Here is a 21865-nt window from a genome sequence, read left to right on the forward strand (position 1 = left end):
ATGTTGTCAAGAGAAAGTGAGCGCTCTTAAACCATTGAATAACCATTTGACACATTTTCTTTCCCTGTGATTGCATAACCAGATGCAGGAATGAGGGCATGCTGCGCTGTGAAGACGACTGAACAATTCCCTTCAAAACTGCAAATTTCAGAGGAGAAACTTCATTTTAGGAAGGCCCTAAACTAATTTTGGAGCACGTTAAGCTGCCCCCCTTGTACCAGTTGCATAAGAATGATGGTTAAGTGTATATATTGTGTCAAAATGTTATGTAACCAGCTGACTCAGAAACCGGTAAAACATTTGGAAGCAGCAGCCTCTGTAATGCTCCACTCACTGTTGTCGCTGTTCTCGTCCTTGCTGCCGTCGATGGTCCCATCCGGCTGCATCTGCAGGTAGAAGCCCTGCTGGCTAAACAGTCGCGTCACGATGCCTTTCAGCTGTGGCTCTGAAATGCACAAATTCACGCACGCACACGGGCAACACACACCACACGCATACACAACCACCAGAGGCAGAGCCACGGCAGCATCCCCAACAAGAACATGTCAAAACAAGAGTCGCATGATAATGGAAAGCATATTACTTACAGCACTTTCACACACAAACAATAATTCTGAGCTACTTCAGATACCAAAATCACCACAAACAAATCACGGAGGAAAATAGCAGTATCATTATCTACAACAGAGTGCACAAGCTGTGGAAGACGGAGTGTTCAGATAATAGTGATTAAATTACATTTAATATATTAACAGTTTGTTTGTTTTTTTTCTCTAGACAGCTCACGCACTATTACTGGGATCCCTGGTGAAGATGTAGCCTTAAAACATGTTGTCTATGAGACTTGCTGATCCCAAGATGTCATACTCAAACAGTAAATGTTTTTAGACTTCCTGACCACGACACTCAATGAGCATGGCCACAAAATAAACCTGCAGATTGGGCCAGCTTTGTATATTATGGATTAAAATGTTTAAATGTCACTCTGCGTAACTTTTTCCACTTTTTTTTATTTAAAGCATAAAGTACAAATAATATTGAGTTGTGTTGATTTTATTTTATTTCCCAGATTAAATAAATGGGCCTAGGTTAAAGGTTTGGTTTTACTTTCTTTCAGTGTGGAATAATATCAAAGATGCATTTCATTATTTCAAGGCTTTTCTGCACCAGGAGTTGAAGTATTTTATTGTTTAACCTTTGAAAACAAATGCAAACTTTTTTTTTCTGTGAATATATTTTATAAAAATCATATTCAGTTTTTTAAAAAGACAGAGAAAGACAGGTGATCACTCCAGAATCAATCTCACCTTGACCGAATAAATTACTTAACCTCACAATCCAACCTCCACAGCTTTCACAATTTAAAAATAACTAACAGCACTAAACATTTCAGCACATACATTTCAGTCTTACCAGCTGATGAAAGGTTTATGTCATCTGCCGCATCACTTTATGAAAATATAAATGGTTGCACAACTGGTACACTTTAGCAGTAGAAGAAAAATCAATAAAAATGCACTTATTTTTCTGTAACTTATTGCAGCTATTGCAGGAAAATGGATATTTTCGACCAGGAAGAGGTGTTTTCAAAATTAAATCTCGAGTAACTGTGGTTATTGAGTGAATGTCACTGATATCTAAACTTAATCCTCTAATTTCATAGGTAGATTGTTTGAAGTGAATGGACACACTGGTATTTCTTGATGTTATAAAAGCTGTTGCAGCATCTTTTTTAACATTGCAATAACCCCAAAACGACCTCTATCTTTGAGATGTAGGACTTCCGGCAAGTTGTCAGATTGCTACTCCGAGTTCTTTACACAGGTGAGCAGGTGGAAACGAAAATTAGCTCAGGGCAACCAAAGTGTCAAGGCCCTATAGCAATGCCAGAAAAAAAACACAGTATAGGTGTAGAAAACGATGTTTATCCCAGAGATTCCAGCGTGCAGTCTGTCCCCTGTTAGAAAAGCTTTTGATTTTTGTGTAAACGTAAAACACCACCATTGGGTGGAGGTTTTAGCTCTTCACAGGACTGTGGCGGAAAACTATGTAGATTTTGTTGTTTTTAAAACTACTTGTCTGGTGATTTTTTGACTTGGTTTTAAGTAACAATATCCTTAAAAAATGGACAGTGATTACATACTTTTCTTATGAACATTACTCATTTTCATTAATGTTATTAGCACTTTCAAATGTCTTTAGCATCATATGTTTGTGATTAGTAAGGACCACCATCAAACTGCTCTTCCACAAAATGGTTTTCACTGGCAGGGAAGATTGGACAACTTTTTTATGAGCACAACATAGACACTGAACTCTGCAGCTCTACCAACCATTGAATTTTTCTTCTTGATATTTCAAATCGAAATGTCAGGTTTTTTTTAATGTTCAGACATTACCCACATTTTGTTTTTGTCCTCCTGTTGCATCAGTTCCTGCATCTGTATCGAATGGAGGTGATCTGCCAGTGGTTCCGCTGATGGGTAATAGAAGCGTAGGTTGCTTTATTAGCAGCCATATTGTTGAAAAATAATTGGCTTAGTGTCTCTCATTCTTGACAATACCCATAGATATTTTGCGAGGTTCAAGTAAGGGTGACTTTGCAGGCAAATAAAGCACAGAAGCAGTATTGTCACTGAAACAAACATATTCTTGCTGGAAAATGAAATCGGTGTCTCTATGAAACGTCTCCATAAAGCAAGCATGCAGTGCTCTAAAATTTCCTGGGAGACGGCAGCGTTTACTGTAGACGTCAAAACTATTGGTGACATGGCACATTAAATCATCACTGACTGGAAACCTGACTGGACTTCAAGCAAGATGGATTCTGATTAATTAAGCACTTTTTAATGATAAATAATATTGAGCATCTTTTCACATTAATGTCATTTTTTCCAGTATCCAGATAAAAACTGTATTAATTTGAGTGCTAGAACAATATTTAAGCATACGACTGTTATCTTACAAATTATACATTTGTATTTCCCACTAGAGTTTAGTGGGCCACACAAAATGTCATGGTGGGCCATGACTTCAGTTGGACATGTTATTTAGAGGCTGAATCTTTGCTTTTTGAGTAAATTAGGTGATTGGGGTGTGACACTATAAATTTACAATATTTAAATTTTCACAATACTCTAATTTTTTAAGACACTGAATTTTGGCATATTTCATTGTCTGTAATCCACTATCATCCAAATACATGCTATGAATGTAACTGTAATGTTTTAGTCCCTGTGTAATAAATTTATGTAATATATATGCTGAACTTTCTAAAATAAGTGACAAAAAATGTACTTTATCTTATTGAACATTGAAACTTTTTTTGATGTACCTGAAAAAGTGATGGGTTAGGATTGAACCACGGAGTGCTTTAATCAAGATCTTTTTATTTTTTTATTTCTGACTGGTCTGTTACTGGTCAGAGCCGACAGTTAAAAATCACCTGACTTCAGTTACTGATATTTATTTAAGGGTTGCTGAAAAGTGTGACGAGGAATCATACCTCACGCTCAAATGTAATGTCGTAAAGTCCCTTAATGTTTGACGTATGTGTGTATTTGCTCTAGAAAATGAAGAATACAGTACAAATTACCCAGACTGTCCTCCAAGGTCACAAGAGTTGGAGGACATGCAATTAATTTCATCTGGTTAGACACAAAGTATCCTAAATGATTTAGCAAAAAGGAACATTCAGAGACTTGCTTTCTTGAGAAAGAAAGATGGTTTCAGCCCGATCCTAATTCAACAGCAATAACAGATGGGATCTGCTCCAAAGCTGATTGCTCCAATAATTACAAGTGTGTGAGATTTATTCACATTGTAAAAAAAAGAGGCACAAGCGAATGGAAAGGGGGAGCAAGCCGAAAGAGTTAGCCAAGTTGTGACCCAGAGCGAGAGAGAGTTCACGTCTGCTCAACTGTACATCATCCCTGACCATCAATTCCCAACTCACCTACCCCTGGGTTAGTGCCATCAATTCCTAGGACAGGCCCTTCATCATCCGTCACGGGCAGATTGAGGAGAATGAGAGTGTGTGTGTTTATGCGTGTGTGAAAGCACATGGGAGTGTACACATCAGTAAATCACATGTGATAACTACGCTTCCATAAATTACGGCAACAGTGCAGCCCAGAGCAATGGCTGACAGCTCATCAGTTCCAGTCATTTAGCAGAGAGCGAGTGTACTGTACACATGTGTATTAGTGTGTGTGAAGGTGTAAACAGATTCCTGCAGCTTGCGTTTGTGCATGAAAAATGACTTTCAATGACAACAAAAACTTGAGATCATTGTATGAGTGTACGGACCATTAGAACGACAATAGATTTACTTCATATCAGTACAGAAAGACAAAAACATTTAGGTACACTGACAAATGGCATCATGACCATGGGATGGTGAATGATCACCTGCTCTGACATCGTATTCCACAAGAAAGAAACACATCATAGTAATGTACACCAATATACACACAATATCAACCTGTACTCCACTTACACAGTTGTAAGCAACACAAATTTACAGACACACAACGAGGGACGAGAATAAAAACGGAGTCAACACTGATTGGCGGAGAAAATGAGATTGGAAATGAAAAGAGGCAGAAAGAGAAAGAGCAACAGACGACCTGCTGAAGGATAACTAGAGCTCGGTGCAGGTGTGGGGGAAAAAAGTACAAAATTAAGCTTTTTTTTAAGAAAATAGCCACACAGAGGGGGAAATGAAGAAAAAGAAGATAAAGAAGGCGAAAATCAGCGAGGGAGTGGGTCGTCGGCTGTCAGACAGGTGTTGAGGCCCCCAGCCCTCCATTCCCCATTTGTTTCTTCTCACAAACACCCAACCCCTAACCACCCACCACCCCTCCCTGGCCGAGGAGGTTGTCGACATGGGCGCGAGATGGAGTGGAGACGAGGAAAACACAGCAAACACGGATGGAGGCTGAGCTACTGACCTAGCCTGCAGCCCTTATGGGACACCTGTGGAGGTTTCAAGGGTGCATCTTACGAAGGGGGGGAGGGGGAATAAGAGGAAAAACAACAGTCTTTTAAACAGGCAGCATTCATCAGTTCTCCAGTGCATCTGCTATTTATGGCAATGCATCAGTGCAAATGTAAGGATAATCAAACATAAGACACACAGCATCTTTGCCTTTCCTGCCTCCCTAATGAGATCTGAGGAATTACCTATCAACCAAATAATACTGAGAAGCTTGACTAATTTGCTCTATATGTAGTTACTAAGATTTAGGAAATTTGTGGCTCCATAGGCACAGATATTGTTTGCTGAGGCTCCCTGGACGACATCATATTAGTCTGTCTAGCATTAAGTGGAGGAAGACGGGTTGACTGCATCTGTTGTCCTCTCATTCTGCCTTAAAAATTGATGTCTGTCCGCCTCATCCCTCATCAGTCTGTCTGTGGGACTCTGAGTGGACCAGGCTGTCGTTCGGCTGTCGTTCGTCACACAACAGAACTATCTGGATGAACGGGGATGTGGGGGGAGCGGGGGGGTCTAGGGTACAGGAGGGAATGGGAAGAGGAGGTGGCGGTGACTTGCAAGACTAGGCTGTTATCTGTGCACCATGCAGGGTAGAACCAGAGGAATCAGACAGGGAGAAGGCTGGACCTCGAAGTTTGGTGGGGGAACAGAGGCAACGAGTACATCGATACAGCTCTCGGAGGAAGAGGGCTATTCCTCCCTTCGCTGCAGTAAAGCTCCCTGTCTGCAATAAACATTTACCATTAAAAACATTTAATCTCAAAAGAGCCTTGGTGCACTGCGGTGCAGCTTATCTTCCCTCTGTTCCCTCAATCTGCATTAATATTGAATTAGGTCATTTAAAGCAGCTTCCCCCCCCCCCCCCCCTGTATATTCAATTTGCCTTTGTATTTGGGTTTGGAATGGGGGGCGAGGGTGGGGTACAAGAGAGTGGGTGGGAGCCTATTAGTCTATATGTGTGAGAGGACAAAACCTTCTCAGGTTTTATTTGAAATCTATTGTGTTTGAAAGCAATTTTATTTCAAGGTAACTAATTATTCTTAATGGAGTTCAGTGAATAACTAGAGGAATAACGTCACGGGAGCCAATGTTTGCTTTACATTCAGACAGCTCCTCTGCTTCATGTACAGGACAGACAGATAACAAGAGGACCTGCGGTAAAGAAACAGGTGGATTTTTCTTACGAAAAATCAACCGTCTCAGATTAAAGCCCCTGACTGCAGTATAATGTTTCTCCTACTCAAAGAGGGGCGGGTTGCGCAGGGGGTCTGGATGGGTAGAGGGTAGGGGGGTGTCTCCCTACACACACAACACGCATCTGTAATAAAAAGAAAATAAAAAAATAAATAAATACATAAATTGTCCCCACTGACCTGGTCGCCGCCGAACGGGTCTTTTCTTGCCGCTACAGAAACGGACTTTGCTGAAGACCCCCAAGAAATGCCTCTCGCAGAGAGAGCGGGGGTCTTTGCTGGGGCTGGGGCGACGTTTCGAAGTGGAGACGCGGTCGCTGTTGGATTCCCTCGCCTGGCGTTTCTGCCGGATCAGGGAGCTGGCGATAGCAGCCATCTGCCCGAACCCGCTCAGCAAAGAAAGAGTCTATAGTCGCCGCCGGCAGAGGTCGGGTCTGGATGCGCTTCCCCTTCGCGTGGAAGGCGACGCGAGCCCACGGGACAGAATATAGAACGTCGCTTCTGGGTCTCGGTCCGCCGAGAGTTTTTCTTTTTTTTTTTTTTTTTAACTAAATGTCATCCTGCTCAGAGAATCCTGTGAGTCCCGCGCATCGTTTGCTTGCATGCCATGCACCGTCTTTGAGGAGACATTGCATGTAACTGTTCTGAGTTTCGGTCGCACCCGAGGGGGTGGGGGGCGTGAAATCAGCACTTACCGATCCAGGGGTATAAACCTACGGGCAGGACCGCCGGGGGCCGGAATACGAGGCGTGAAAACATGCAACAGTGTTCGGAGGTCGGTGTAGCTGCGTTGTCATCGGAGAGCCTCAGGTATTCCAGGTGAACGGCGCCGCGTCAAAAACGAGCACGAATCCTCCTCTGCACAGCAGGTCCGTCCTGAGGATCCCTGCCGCTTCTTTAATTATGCGTGTCCACCTAAAGCCAAGTAATGCGCGCCTCTGCGTGCGAAAAATAAAAAGAGAAACAAGGTTGTCCGAAGTTCCCTTGGTCGTTGCTTCACATCGTCTCCTCCGCGCACATTGAACAGCGAGACCGTCCGCCGCCGGTTCAGACAGGAGCCCATATGAGCCCAGTTCTCTGTTCCCGTCGACGGTACCTCTAAACGCAGTCTGGGGAAAAAAAATGGAATCGGCAGCAGAGGCTTTACTCTGCAAGGATGCTGCAGCGCTGGAAATGAAGCCAGCGGGGAGCGATTTGTGTCTGAGGAGCAACAATTAGTTGAAACAAAAGTGCTTTTTGTTGTAGCGCACAAATAATAAAGGAGGGTTTTTTTTCTCTCTTCCAAACGCAGTCGGTGAGTTACATCGTCGACGAGGGCTGATGGTCCACAGTCTCCCCCTTTTCTGCCTCTCTCTCTCTCTCTCTCTCTCTCTCTCTCTCTCTCTCTCTCTCTCTCTCTCTTTCCTCTCCCTCGCTAACTCTTTTAACGCAATCATACGTGATTGAGGTTCGTATTAGGAATTCACAGGGATTGTTCAGGGATAGACTGATTATCTCTCGATGGCAATATAGAACTGAAAAGCAGATCAAGTAGAAAAAAAGAGAAGGGTTAAATGCTGTGTGCCTTTTGAGTTAGTATAGCTACAATTTGTGATGATGCCAGCTGCAAATCAGTTAACTAAGACTGACACAATTACATAACTGTTAGGACAGCAAATTGTGGGCTTTCACCTAGATCTTCACCCCAGATCTTATCATATATATACGTAACATACTAGTTTGGTTATACAACTCCATGCAACAGGTTTGGGCAAACAAAAGGCATGAATGGCCAACAATGCAAAGACTGAACACATGATTAAATAATAAATGACCTGAACGAAATGCATAAATCCAACGTACTGACATATTTAAAGATGAAAACGTTGCAAACTTCATCATGCACATTTAAACACCTCTTGGTTCAAGACCATGCCGCTCCTCATTTTTTCAGATATTCAACACAGTTCCTTTCAAAAGTATTCATACTCCATACAGACTTTCAAGTTTAAATCTACAAACATCAATATATTTTATTTGGATCTGATATGATTGGGGTAGTTGCAATATGGAAAACCATTGAAAAAATCAATACAAAAGCAGCAAAGGCTTGCTAAATGATGCCTACTTTAGGAGTGATTTACTCCAACCTACAGTTTATCTGCTAATCTAATATAACTATTTGAGGAGAAAAACTTCTGCAGACTTTGAGGATTATCTGTTTTTTATTCATCTCCTCCTCATTAATCTTCTCAATAAAGCAAAACCTGTCATGATCATTAGGCTCCGTTTGCTTTGAAACGTCAGACCTTTGTTTTAAGGTGTCTTCATCAAACATGTAAAAGCAGCATGTCTTATGCTGACAGCAGTTTATGGGATGAGTTCTAGCTCTCTATTGGACTCCCCATTGTCACATTTAATTCATTGCACTTGAATTCAAGATAGTCAATCCCACTTGAAATCTCCTGTTTAGCCTTAACTTTCCTCCACCAAATAGAGAGAAATACAATGAAAGTTAGAGAATTGGTCATTCGCGTTAGCTGGGGACGCCACAAAGAATTGTGTTCATGGCACCAAAATGGTCCTGGACCCACAAAACACCTGGACTGAGCTGCTCTCATCATCTGGGATGTTTAAATGTCCACCTGGAATTCCACCATGTCCTCTGAAGGGAAAGCTCTTGCAAAAACACAGACATGAGTGGGAAGACCCACATTCCCTGAACAGCTTCTGTGAGGATTAATAATATACACGTTTTTCAAATTGTGCCAGTGAGTGAATTTTGTGGCGCACGGTGGGCGGCCTGATATTAGACAGAATGGATCAGGAGAGAATCACAGTAGGCAAGTAAGAATGCAGAAAACTCAGCTTTCAGTGGTACAGTCCTTCATTCCTCAATCAACTACTGAGACAGATATGGTGCTGCATTATGTTATGATTGATTCAGTTTAATATTGTAATTTTAGAAGAACATTATGGATCACATCAGGCAAGAAAGCAATAAAGATGAGGAGTAGGGGTGGGTTATAAAACTATATTCCCATCTACAAACATCTTCGAGAGCTCTTCTTCAATCCAACATCCAAACATGAAAAAAGTATGGCACAATTGCAAACCACCAGATATGGCAGTCCATTTAAATTATCAGGCTGGGCAAAGAGAGCATTAATCAGAAAAACAGCCGATAGACTCAAAGTGACTCATGTGGAGCTGCAGAGGTCTAAAGCTCAGGTGCTGCGCTTCGCAAAAATACCATGTATGGAATAGTGGTTACAAGAAAGTCATTGTTAAAACAAACAAAGAAAACAATAAGTCCTACCCTAGTTGGGAAAAAAGTTCTATAGAACAGAATTGAAATATTTGTGTTCAAAATGTTTTGTGACCTTTTGGATTATGCAGTGAGGATTATTTATCAAGGCTTTGGAAGTTAGATGAAGCTAAATGTAGGCTGATTCTGAATGAAAATTGTCTATGGACTGCATAGATGAGAGACAGAGATGAACTTTCCAGTTCCATCTGACCGACACAGCTACAAAGGAAAAGTTTATAGCAAAGCATACTTTCAATAGAATGTGCAGGTTAAAGTATGGAATGAAATCCAATTCAGAATTTTGGCAATTCTTCCAAAGTGACCTTAGGGAATAATGCATGATTTTCTGCATGCGAACATTGTTAAGAAGCCTGCAAATGTGCTTCAAAATAAATTAGTATTCAAGATAGATTAAAAGCTAAAGTGACAAAGACCACTGTTTGTTTATGAACAAAATTGCATGACAAAAACACAAGAGGTCAGCAAACTTCCTGCATCCTTCTGATGAAACAGCATTAAACATTTAAAGGATTTCTCAGTGACTCTGCCTGACATTCTCTAGCCAAACCAAATCTGCTCCGACAGCAAGATCAAGAAAAAAATATTTTAGATTGATCTACATAGGATATGGATAAGAATATGGCTCTGGTTGGTCTTTTGGTTGATGTTTAATGTGAGTGTCAGATATAGACAAAGACTGACAAAGACGATGAAAAGATAAGCTCTTTCCATTCCATGACTAAAATAAATGGTCAAAATCTTTATTCAGAAACGAGCAATTAACTCAATAAGATTCAGAACAAATACTCATCATTAGGCATTGTATTATACCTAATGATAGGCATACCTCTCATCATTATGCCTGATGATGAGAGGTAGAAATTATTATGCCACTGCGGTATTCAGAAATATATCATCAGCATTAATTGTTGTATATCTTGCTGCTGAGTGCAACAGCATGATATTCAGTGTACAGACAGGCTGTGGTGTGAAGCACAAAGGGAACATCTCAGAAATGAGCGGGACCTTGTAGAACCTGAGTGCTACAGAAGTGGACATATATCTTTGTCAGAAAAAGATAAAGTATACCCTTTCAAGAATATGCTTCGCTTCCTCATTCCACTGCAGACAACTTGTGTTCACTTCCTGGAGAGATTTACACAACAGCAGTGAAACAGTTCTGCACACGATTAACACATAAGGAGACATATGTTTTTCATTGTTATACTTTTTGTTTGTTTGTGGGGGTTTTTTTAGATTTAAGCTTCTCTTTCATAAGTGTGACATACAATATTGTTTGGGTTTTGTTATTAACTAATAATTTAATCAGTCCAAATCTTCTCTGTGAACATATAGATGCTACACTGCAGCACCGAATGAAGTAAAACAAAGCTAAGCCTCAGCAAACCTGCCATTTAGAACCAAAATTGCTTGCTTCTGTCTGCTGCCATCTTGTGGTTAAAATAACGAACCACAGTGTGATAAGAGGAGAGAGAGAAAGAAAAAAGTCTACGTCCAGCTTTCAAGTTTCTCACTTCTGAGTGTCCTTGAAATACCTCGCAGATTTGTTGACTCACAACAGCCGGAGCAAAATTTCATAGCGTAATGTCTACTCAACTTTCTCGCTGAGTCTGTAGGAGGCTGAAGTGCCGAAATGTGAGAGAATGAAAGCAATCCCACCGCTCAGACTGCTTGTTCAACACACTTCTACTATCGACAAAAATCATCACATAAACGTGATAAGTTTGTGCCACTGTAAAGGCAAATCAAACATTTAAACTATTGTCTGGGCAATAAACAGTAAGGCACATCATTAAAATCAGCATTTGTCCTGTGTTTAAGTATCTGAGTATAAGCATGTTACTCAATTTAAAACTACATTAGGATTCACTAAAGCCTGGAAACCAACCATGTAGCTACCAATCAATTCAGTCAGAAACCACTCACAAACATTCCTATTTATTTTTCTATTTTGGTGTCCACCAGAAAACCTTCTCTTTCAGTTGGGACCTTCTCCATTTTAAAGTTTGAGGTGTTACCACCACAAAAGTCTACGTTTTTCATTGGGGTTTAATGCGAAAGACAGGCAAAAAACATCTTATAATTGAGCGACACACTCATCCCACTTTACTTTGATAACCCTAAATAAAACCCGGACTAAACAACTTCCTTCCTCCAGTAGGTAAAAAGAGTCCACTTCTTTGCAATTTAATCTCAGAGGTCTTATGAAAGAACATACCAGCCATATCAGGACTAAAGCTGTGCAGAAGTGTAGAGCAGGGTCAGGTTATAAAACTATATCTAAACCTTTGAGCATCTATCAGAGCGTTGTTCCATCTGACACTAAAAATGAAAAGAGCGCGATGAAACTAAAAGTCTACCAAGACCTGGTTGTCTGCATAAACTCAAGCAAAGAGGCTGATGATAAGATAAGAGGAGCTGCAGAAATTTGCATCCGAGTAGAGAGAATTTTTTTATCGAGGAAAATATTCCTAAATATTCCTTTTGTGAAAGGCTGATAAGAAAAAGGCATTTATAAAAGAAAGGGTTTATTTTTTTTTTTTTTTAAAAAAAGGAAGTTCAATTAGCAGCCTGGATTAGCTCCGGTCTTGTTTGATGAGAGCAAACTTGAACATTTTTTGGCCTGCACACAAAATTAATACTGTATATCATTGTAAACTCATCATCAACACTGGTAAACATGGTGGCAACTGTATCATGCAGTGGGGATGATTGACTTCAGCAGGAACAGAGTTAATAGGAAGATGAAAATACTGTCCCAACTTGAGAAGAAAACATGGTAAGTACTGCAAAAGACTGGACCAAAGGCAGAATGACAGCAACTCTAAACATACAGCCAGAGCTTAAATGAAGTGGTCTAAATCAAAGCATATTCATGTGCATGATACAATGACGGAGTAAAAGTGCATGCAGACCTGAGTCCAATAAAGAATTAATGGTAAAACTTGAAGGTTAAGGATTATAAACATCCAAGCTAAGTGAGTTTTAGTCATTGTTACATTTATTTTGTGTTGATCGATCACATAAAACCCCAATAAAATACATTGGCATTTGTGTTTGTAACATGACCAAACATGAACAAGTCTTATGTTGACAAGCAAATAAGACAAACAGAATCATAAATACTTTCCTGAATAGTATTTACTGCATTTAAATTCTTCTAAATATGCTACAGTAAGCAAAGTGAGATCCTCAGGTTAATGTTTGCAGAAACCAACACAATAAGGGAAAGCAGGTGCAAACATTTATGCCAACTTCAAAAGCCTATTCACAAAAACATCTTGAGGTCAGTTTTTTCATCCTGACTGGACACATTGATAAAAAAAAAAGAAGAAAAAGTTTTCTCTCTTCCTTCTGCTTATTATCTGCTGAAAAGGTTTGGAGGGAAAGTAAATAAAGCATTGCGGAGAACAATGTCTGTTGAGAGATTGTCTTCCAAACAAGCACAGCCCAATTTTACTGAACCAATTATTTACTCAGCAGTTTCAAAATTGCTTAGTAATCAACCATTTCCCAAATTATCATGATACACTGTGGGATCAGCGGTTGAACTAGTACCAGAACAACTCCCAAGTTCAACTTCAAAAATTAAAAAAAATATATATATATATTTTGCCACAGTTTGCTATGTCTTACTCCTTCATGGCTGTACTTGCACACCCGTCTACAAGTTAAGAAAATTAATAAATTCAGCAATATTTTAACTTCAACTTGAGACAGCTGCTTTAGGAAAACTCGTGGATTTAAGGATTGCATCCATTTCTGTCAACACCTTTGAGCTGACTACTGAAGTTTTGATTGAGGTCACCCGGTTCAGGTAACAGTGAGCCGAGATGCAGGAGAAGGACTTTCAGTTGGAGCCCTGCAGATCCCAGTGTGCGCGCTGCTTTTGGTCCAAACTACCTCGAAGGAATCAGCTGTGCTTAATGGAGTTTCTAATTGTCTGCCCTGAATTTCACAAATTGAGAGGTGACAAAAGGAGGCCCTGGGGCGAAACAATGCAGAGTTTTCCTTGTGTAAACACTGGACCGTTTTGGGGTTTTTTTCATGACTTTGAAAAGAGGAACAGTTATGTCACAAGTGAACAACTGTAGCAATGCAGTCGGCTGCCTCTGAGATGACTAAAGGACATAGGAGTGATCTCAGGCTTTTTGCCAAACAGGTAAGAGGTGGTTGGGTACAGATATGTGTGCATGCGCGTGTGTGTGTGTGATTGCATGGATGACAGTTAAGTGTTGATATTACTCGATGCAGCATAGCATATTGTGTGCATTTGAAAAGTAAGTCTGGTTCAATAAGAATGTGTCACAATCCAAGTTATACCTCTATTACATGCACTGAACGACTTAAGTCAAAGTGAAGTCCATGGGTTGTTTTTGTTGTTTTAAGAGTCTGAGTGGTAGCTACACAAAACAGATTTTCAGAGGTTTTCTTTCAACTAAATAATTTTTAAGTTTGATTGATCATTTGTATGACGTGAGCTCTTTAAAACCAATTCTGACGTGAAAAGTTTGAATCACTGACCTGGAGTGCGTCTGCTATGGCTCTATCCACGGTGCTGAACCAGGCTAGTTTTTGGGGGGCTCTCTAAGGAGCGCTTTCCGGGCCCCTGAAGTTTAATAACTTGATTCCTGCATTGCCCCCCCACACCTCCCCATTTTTTATTGTATTTTATTATTTATTCATTTTTTTTATTGCCTCGCTTCAGATGGAGCACCGTAAATATAGAGCCCGGTTGGGGCGAAGTATCTGGAGCTCTCTGTCTCCTCTTGGTGCCGACTGGCAGCAGCCATCTGCGGCGGGCGCAGACTGCACACAAAACTCGGGACAAACGCGAGGAGCGCAAGGAGAGGAAAAGGCTCTCTCTGCTGCAGACTCGGAGGATGTTAAACACTCGAGTGTTTAATGAAACCTATCCACCCCGCCTCCTTCTTTCCTCATTCGCATCCTCTCTCCTTTTTTTATACCCTTCTTTCTTTCTTTCTTTTTTCTTTTGCTCCCCCCCTCCTTTCTGTCACTCAAGAGAGAAAGCATGCAAAGCAAAGGCAGCTGTTGAAGCTGTGTTTGTCTCTCACCGTCGGTGATAGTGGTCGACTTCGATCGTTGTCCACAGAAACACTGCAGCATATGCGCTCCTTTCTGAAGGAATGGCCTCAGAATCCTCATTGATTTGGGTTGGTGGGAGCCTTTCCTCAATCCAAACAACCGATCAGCGCTATCACAACACAGAAGGGTCAGGCAGCATAGCGTTGCCAGCCAGCCAGCCTCTCTCCGTAGGCTTCGCGGCAGCCCCTCAAAACGCCGGAAGGGCACAGTCTGCGGGACAAATTACGCTAAAACGAGGCATCTTGAGTGATTCCGCCCCACCACCACCACCCACCATCCCACCATCCGTCTCTCTCTCTCTCTTCTCTCTCTCTCTCTCTTCTCTCTCTCTCTCTCTCTCTCTCTCTCTCTCTCTCTCTCTCTCTCTCTCTCTCTCTCTCTCTCTCTCTCTCTCTCTCTCTTCCTTTTCTAGTGCTGGCTCACTCTCCCCACAAGTCTATCCACGGTCATTCGCGTCCTCAAACTCCTCTTCCGCCAAGGCAAGGCAACGCAAGGACGTTACAGTGTGCTCTTTTTTTTTTTTTTTTAATTGTAGCTACATCCTCTGCCTCCGCGTCTCTCCCAGCAGCGGACGTAAAAAGCAGGAACGCGAGAGGAGAAGGGAAGAGACTGCTTGGAGGAGGGAGGGACGGAGGGAGGAGAGGAGAGGAGAAGAGAGGGAGAGAGGGAGGAAAGGGAGCACACACGCCAAAGTTAAACTGCAAGGGTTAAGTGGCAGGCCGGACACCAGTGAGGTAATGCGGAGCTAAGAGTTTAGAAGAGCCGCACAGATGTTGGAACCAGTGATCCAATGGGGTATCTCTCTCTCTCTCTCTCTTTTTTTTTTATTATTATTTTTTTTCCACAAATCTACTGGGAGCAAAACGCAGAGGCTACGTCAGCCGCAATCAGATACCTTAAAGTCATCCTCATTGTTTGATAGTAGCAGAAAGTTTCTGTTCTCTGTCGCTGCGTTATGAAAGAGCCAGCAGTTCATTACTGCCCTTCAGATTCAGTTCATCTTCACACATCAGTGAATAAGTTGCGGGCCACAAAACAATAAAATACAATCGTGCATTTTGCATGAGCTGACATAAATTTGTTAAAGCTAAAGTTTAATCAGTAATCATTTCAGAACAAATTTATGCCATATCATGATTTCTTGGTAAATGTCAAGTTGTCATAACAACATTTTGAATAATGTCAACTTTGCATTAAAAGTGTTACGATTTTACTGAATGACACTTTATGACAACAGTCAGAAATATTCATGAAGACTTACTCATGTTCATGACATGTGTTATGTCATGTTTATGACGGTGTAATGACAGTCTTATTCACAACAAAGTGTTACCTAACTGACCACTTATTCAAACTGATCAATATTTTTTTTCTTCCTTCCTTCCATCAAAACAATGCTCCCAATACAAAACCTGAACTTTAGGATTTTGGTCATTCAGCTCGATATGATGCAGTCCATCCAATATATTATGAGCAAACAAAGCCTGCAAAATATTACACCCAATTACTAATTTAGTGTTGCAGTTCTGCACATATCACTACTGCAATTTGTTGTGCATAAATACCCACACAATTCATATTATGCAGGTATTTTAGAAAAGGCTGAATTGTTTATTAGAAAAAGAGAGCGCCGAGGTCAAGGGGAAGTTGGGACAAAACAAGAGTTTAACAGAAACACACATTTTCTCTTTTCATGTCAGAAGGCAGATTTATTCAGTATTATCACTTTTAACAAAAAATAATAGTAATGGCAATGACTATGAATGGCCTCCCTTTGTGTGTTCTCCAAAATTTATTAGAAAGAGCTAAAAGTGAAGTTTTAATTAAGAGTAATGACCTGAGGCTAAAAGCTCAAGCTCTCGGATCGAGATGTGCATTTTGACCTATGATGACAAGCACTATCCTGTGTTGCATTGGTAAAATGAAGCCAATAAGAGAATTTTACCACTAGAGGGAGATACAACATAAAATAGTTACTGCTCAGAGGCAAACGATGGGTCTAAAATTAGACGGCAACATAAGAAATGGACACCAAAGGCAAACCCAAAACAGTGTCAGAGCTCAATTTCCGCAGCATTTGTTCTAAAACTGCAGCAAATTATATGCGTTTTCGACGATGTCGACTTCCTCTTGGTGGTTGTCGGGCAACATCGCTCCAGGCACAAGGACAAGAAATTGCTACACAAAATACCTTTGGAAAATGCTTTAGTTGTTCATAATAAATAATGTACATTAAAGAATACGTCAGATCAGCAGAAAGCTTTAACAACAGCAGCCATGCAAATAAGAGGTCAGAGAGAAATAACGAGAAGCTGGGTGCAGCAGTGGGGAAGGGGGATGTGGGGGCTGGTCTGGCAACCTTTGTTCAGATCCCAAACCTGTCCCACTGCAAAGCCACCACTTGCACCTCACATAGTCCAGATGCATTAAAATACACAATCAGATGCATTAAAATACACAATACACAAAATTGGGAATCAAATATTTAACTTAAGACTTTAGAGTGATCTAAACCTTTAAAGTTGTTTGGAAAAATATAAAAATTTGATTTGTGTAATATTTGAAGAAAAGTTGCCACATCAGTGTTGTCTTTCTTTTTACATCCCAAATACCTAATCAGTAATGCTTAAAGTTAAACAATGTAAGCCTAAACTTACATACAAGGGAATGATAAGAGAAAAAAATATGTTGTACAAAGACTAGTTCCTCTTCTTCAGGAGCAACCTCAAATTAAATGTAGAGCGGTCAGAAAATGGCCATTGCCTTTCTCTGTATGTTTTTGTAAAAAGTGATGTTTTAACTGTACCTTTATCATAAATTCCAATATATCCAATTAAAATCATATAACTGCATAAAGGCAATGCATAAAAAGACACACAGTTCATTTGTCTGAACATATTTATTTCTATTTTCTTAGTTTTTTACTATTGTCTAAGTGCTAGAAAATGAGGAAGATTTAATGTTTTTTTTTTTTTCTTTCTTAGGTCAGTTAGTCATGTCCACCTTGCTAAAACACAGCGTTTTAGCATTGCCCTCTGTTTTGGGAATCAGCTCAGGGTTACATGAGGGTTTGTCCAAATATTGACTTTTTTGTTCTTAAGCCCCTTTGCAATTAATCTGGTGGTTTGTTTAGGGTCAATGTCCCTTTTGAAGACCCATTTGTGTCCAAGCTTTAAGTTCTTTTTTAATGTCTTGAGATTTTGCCTTAATATTTCCATATATTGTTTTTCTTCATGATGCTATTTTGTAAAGTACACCAGTGTCTACTGCAATCAAACACCCAAACACCATGACCCTGCCATATGAGGGAAGTGAAGTACAGAAGTACTGTACTTCACAGTTGGGAAAGTTTCCTCAGAATGGCACAATTCAACTTTTTTTCTCGTGATGGAAAAAAAGTCAAGCTTCGTCATATCAGAAAGCAGAACAAGCCTCTGATAATGAAAGTTTCTCCACTTACAAACTGTAATCAGACACCAAATGATTTTTCAACCTATGCTAGTACCGAGTTTGTTTCAGAGTAAATAATGACAAGCTTTTCACAGTTTCAGCAAGAATCTTCGCAAGTTATTCTGTTTTGGTTCGAGGGTCGAGCCACCCGTTTCACATCAAAACACATCGATTTTTGGGAAATTAACTCATGCATTGCATCAATGATTAACCACTAACATAATCATCTGGGCTTTACCATAGAGTAAAAAGGCATAATAATCTTACTGTACATAAACATCATCACTGTTGTTACTCTGACGTTTAGCAAAAACAAACAATGTTAGTCATCTTAAAACACAAAAACCTGCTTTAATGTCAGACAGTGAGAAAAAAAAATTACTTGACTTATTATCCAGCATATGTATAAAATATCTGGTTTCAGCAATATATAACCTGTCTGCATTTGAGCAAACTCAGGTCTGTGTTAAATGACACTATGGAAAGATGCTAAACAAGCCATTAGTCATTTCACCTTCCTAAATATGTCAGCAACAAGGAGGTTAAAATGTTCACCTTGAAAGGCGACACTACCTTTGTTTGAAGCGTAATCAAAATTTATTGTACTGTAAAAAAAGAAGTAAACACCAATATAAATAGATTTATTCTGGAGCTCCAGGCCCAAGTGGTATCTATTTTGGAATGATCTTTTTTAATGATAAAATTGATGTCATTAGTATGTTTTGATGCATGAACAGGGACAACCTTGTAAGCTCTTCATTTTTACTAACAGATTCTAAGCTGCTAGCTCTATCATGGACTACGCAGCAATTTTTTCATCTTCTGGTGTCAACCATTGAAATCAAACAAAATATGCGAGTTCATAAATGAGATGTCATGATCCAAGTAATAAATCTAATAAAGTTAATAAAGAACACAGCTTAACATATCTGAAGATAAAGTCCCCCCCCTCACAGTTATGGAAACATCCTCAAAATCGTTCACAATCCAGAGCAGTTGAGGTTTTACGCTTGAAACTAAATAAATAAGATCAAACAATTTATGACGCATTCCAAAACCAAAATGCATTTGAATCAAATTTAATAGCAAATTAAGTCTGTTTCTCACAGAGTTATAGTCCTAAATTAAAATGACAGCATATGGTGCTACCTGTAAAAAAACATAGTAATAATAATTACAAGTCTATGGATGACTCAGTTGTTTGTAAGTGTTAAGAGCAAAGCTGCCCACAGTGGGGCATGCTGGATGGGAAAAACAAATCAACAGTTTCACCTAATATCTCTAGTGCATAAGAGTTCTAGAGGACACAGGCTGGATTTGCAAGCATGATTACAATGTATCCATTCAGACCACTGCACTGCAGCACAGAGACAGATGTATTTTTTCAGTTTAAGAATAAGTTTATCTAACACCAATATTTTTCCCAGTATGCTGAAACATTTCACAATATCTTGCAACTGTAGTTGCTCCTTCACACAAGATGCAACTTTTTTTCCACAGTTTGTTCTGCTCCAACCACAAACATTAATGAATGTGATCATTAATGAATCTAATCAATAAGAACAAAGTATCACATAATTTTGAAGGAAGAATTACAAACTAAAATGATTTATGTTTTTTTTACGCTGATGATTACAAATAGATTTCTGAAAAGTATTGAATTTCTCTACAATTAAACGTGGAAGTGTTTTAGGGTTTGTCTCTACCAACTTTGCACATCTAAAGACAGATTTCTGTCAATTCTTCATTGCAAAAAAAAACTTAAGTTCAGTCAAATTGGATGGAGAGCTTCTGTGAAGACAAACTTTTACAATAAACACTCAGTTGGATTTAGGATTTTTTTTCTTCTCCTTCTACTTTAAGAATTTTACCTGTGACCAGCTTCCCTCACCCTGCTGAAGAAAAGCGTCTTCAAGACATCATCCTGACACCACATGGGGGTGGATTCTGAGTTCACGCACAGTGCTGTATTTCTTGCACACATAATGTTTCATGTTGACCAAAATGTTTAATTTTTGTCTCTTCTGACAAAGGCATTTTCTTTCCCAAATCTTCTGTGTCCTTTGCTTGTTTTGTGTGAATTTCAAACCGGACTTCTTATGGTTTTCCTTTAGCAATGGCTATCTTCTTGTCAGTCTTTCATAAAAGCCAGAGTCTTGCCGTGCATGACGAAAGTTTTCCTGTCAACAGATTCTCCCGTCTGGGCTGTGGTATTTTCCAGTCTCGCCAGTTGGTTCTCTGAATAATCAGCCTTTGCACAGCTTGTCAGTTTAGGTGCAGACATGTCTTGGTAGGTCTGCAGCTGTATCGCAGCCATGCAATTTTCAGACCATTGAATGTTTTATTACCTAACCCTGCTTTAAACTTGTCCACACTGTTGCACTATTACCCCAGAGCTTTTCAGTGTTCCTTGGTATTCCAGATGCCATTTACCATCAATAAGCTGCTTGTTCACTAATGGTTCCTACCAAACCTTGGAAGCCTTTATAGAGCTTCTGTTTAAATACTAAATATAAATGACACACAAGTTTGGTAACAAATGTAATTTTTTTTTTTTTTTTGCACAACCAACAGCCCATCATCACAGCATTTTGAATGCTTTGTTCTTGTGACATTTACAGTAAATCAGCATGCATTTGAATTTGAATTAAAACAATGCATATGCAACGTCTCTCTTTCTCAAGTGCATGTAGAGAAAAGTAAATTAAAGAAAAGTGAACAGGCAGGTATTTGTATATAATTTCTGGACAGACTAATCTCATTTTCTCTCGTGAATTTGTTTTTCATCCAAACTGCCCATGATAGATGTTTGAATGTATGGAAAATGTCATATGAAAGCCTGTTTTTTTGGAGTTTTTTTTTTTGTTTTGTTTTTTTTACATCAAAAGAGGGCATACACTTTTGAGAACCAACGCACTTACAAAGTGTATTTGCTGTTTTTCCCAAGTTAACATGAGATCTGTAATTGCATTTTTTAATTAATGATGCATTTTGGATGTTGAAAGTTAATTGCCTCATTGCCCCATCTAGTACTTGCTGCTCCAGAGGGACGTGTATTTATGGTAGTGTTCTCTGACTGTTCAAACTTTTGACCTGACAAAGATTCAAGTTGGATCATAACACTGTCCGTTCAATTATTTCAGCAGGATTAACTGTGCGCACTGTTCTAAGTTTCTCTTTGCACACAGACTTTGAGGCCGTTCTTTTCGTTTTCGTTTGACCTTTTTCCTTCTGACATAGGGAAAAGGCTCTCCTGGGTATTTAACCTGGGTATTTAACCTCCACTCTCTATCCACAACCCTATAACAGAAATATATATATTTAAACACAGTTATCATCACACGAAATACATATGTATTGAATGAGTGACTGAACATTTTAACCTTCACACAGAACATTAAGATCCTTATATCAGTAGAAATGCAGTGGCTCTGTGAAGGCCTCAGAGGTGAACAAAAGAATAATGATGATGAAGTAACACTCTGGACAGGTCAGAGATAAAGTTGTGAAGATCTTTGAAGCAGGGTTAGTTCATAAAACAATTTTCCAAGCTTTGAACATCTTACAGACATCTGTTCAATCCATCATCTGAAAATGGAAGAAGAGTGGCAAAGCCGCAAGCATACTGAGACATGGTCGTCAAACTGAGCTGATAGGGACAGCGAGAAAAACGTTAATTACAAAAGCAGTTGAGTTTTAAATTGCAACTCTAAAGGAGCTGCTGAGATCCATAGTTAAGGTTAAAAAAATCTCCTAAAAAGACAATCAATTGTTGTGAACTCCTCAAACCTTTCTTTCTGACAGAGT

At 39.6% G+C, this 21865-nt stretch overlaps 1 protein-coding gene across 6 annotated transcripts in view; it reads right to left on the reverse strand.

Moving 5' to 3' along the window:
• fgf12a (fibroblast growth factor 12a) overlaps nt 1-14874 on the reverse strand; it is a 30958-nt gene extending 16084 nt beyond the window's left edge. For 2 of the 6 annotated variants that reach the window (XM_055032867.1, XM_055032865.1), the window contains exons 1-3: nt 6373-7513; nt 4953-5000; nt 335-445 (exon numbers count right to left, since the gene is read on the reverse strand). In XM_055032867.1, the coding sequence (XP_054888842.1) occupies nt 335-445; nt 4953-5000; nt 6373-6568 (355 nt within the window). In that variant the 5' untranslated portion in view covers nt 6569-7513. Of the gene's footprint in view, nt 1-334; nt 446-4952; nt 5001-6372; nt 7514-14577 lie in introns of those variants that run through there. The other 4 variants (XM_055032868.1, XM_055032866.1, XM_055032869.1 and 1 more) reach the window with 3 other exon arrangements.
• Between the last annotated feature and the right edge of the window lie 6991 nt (nt 14875-21865).

This window comes from Poeciliopsis prolifica, unplaced genomic scaffold (genome assembly GCF_027474105.1).
Source record: "Poeciliopsis prolifica strain line A6 unplaced genomic scaffold, Auburn_PproV2 SCAFFOLD008, whole genome shotgun sequence".
Lineage (NCBI taxonomy): Eukaryota > Metazoa > Chordata > Actinopteri > Cyprinodontiformes > Poeciliidae > Poeciliopsis > Poeciliopsis prolifica.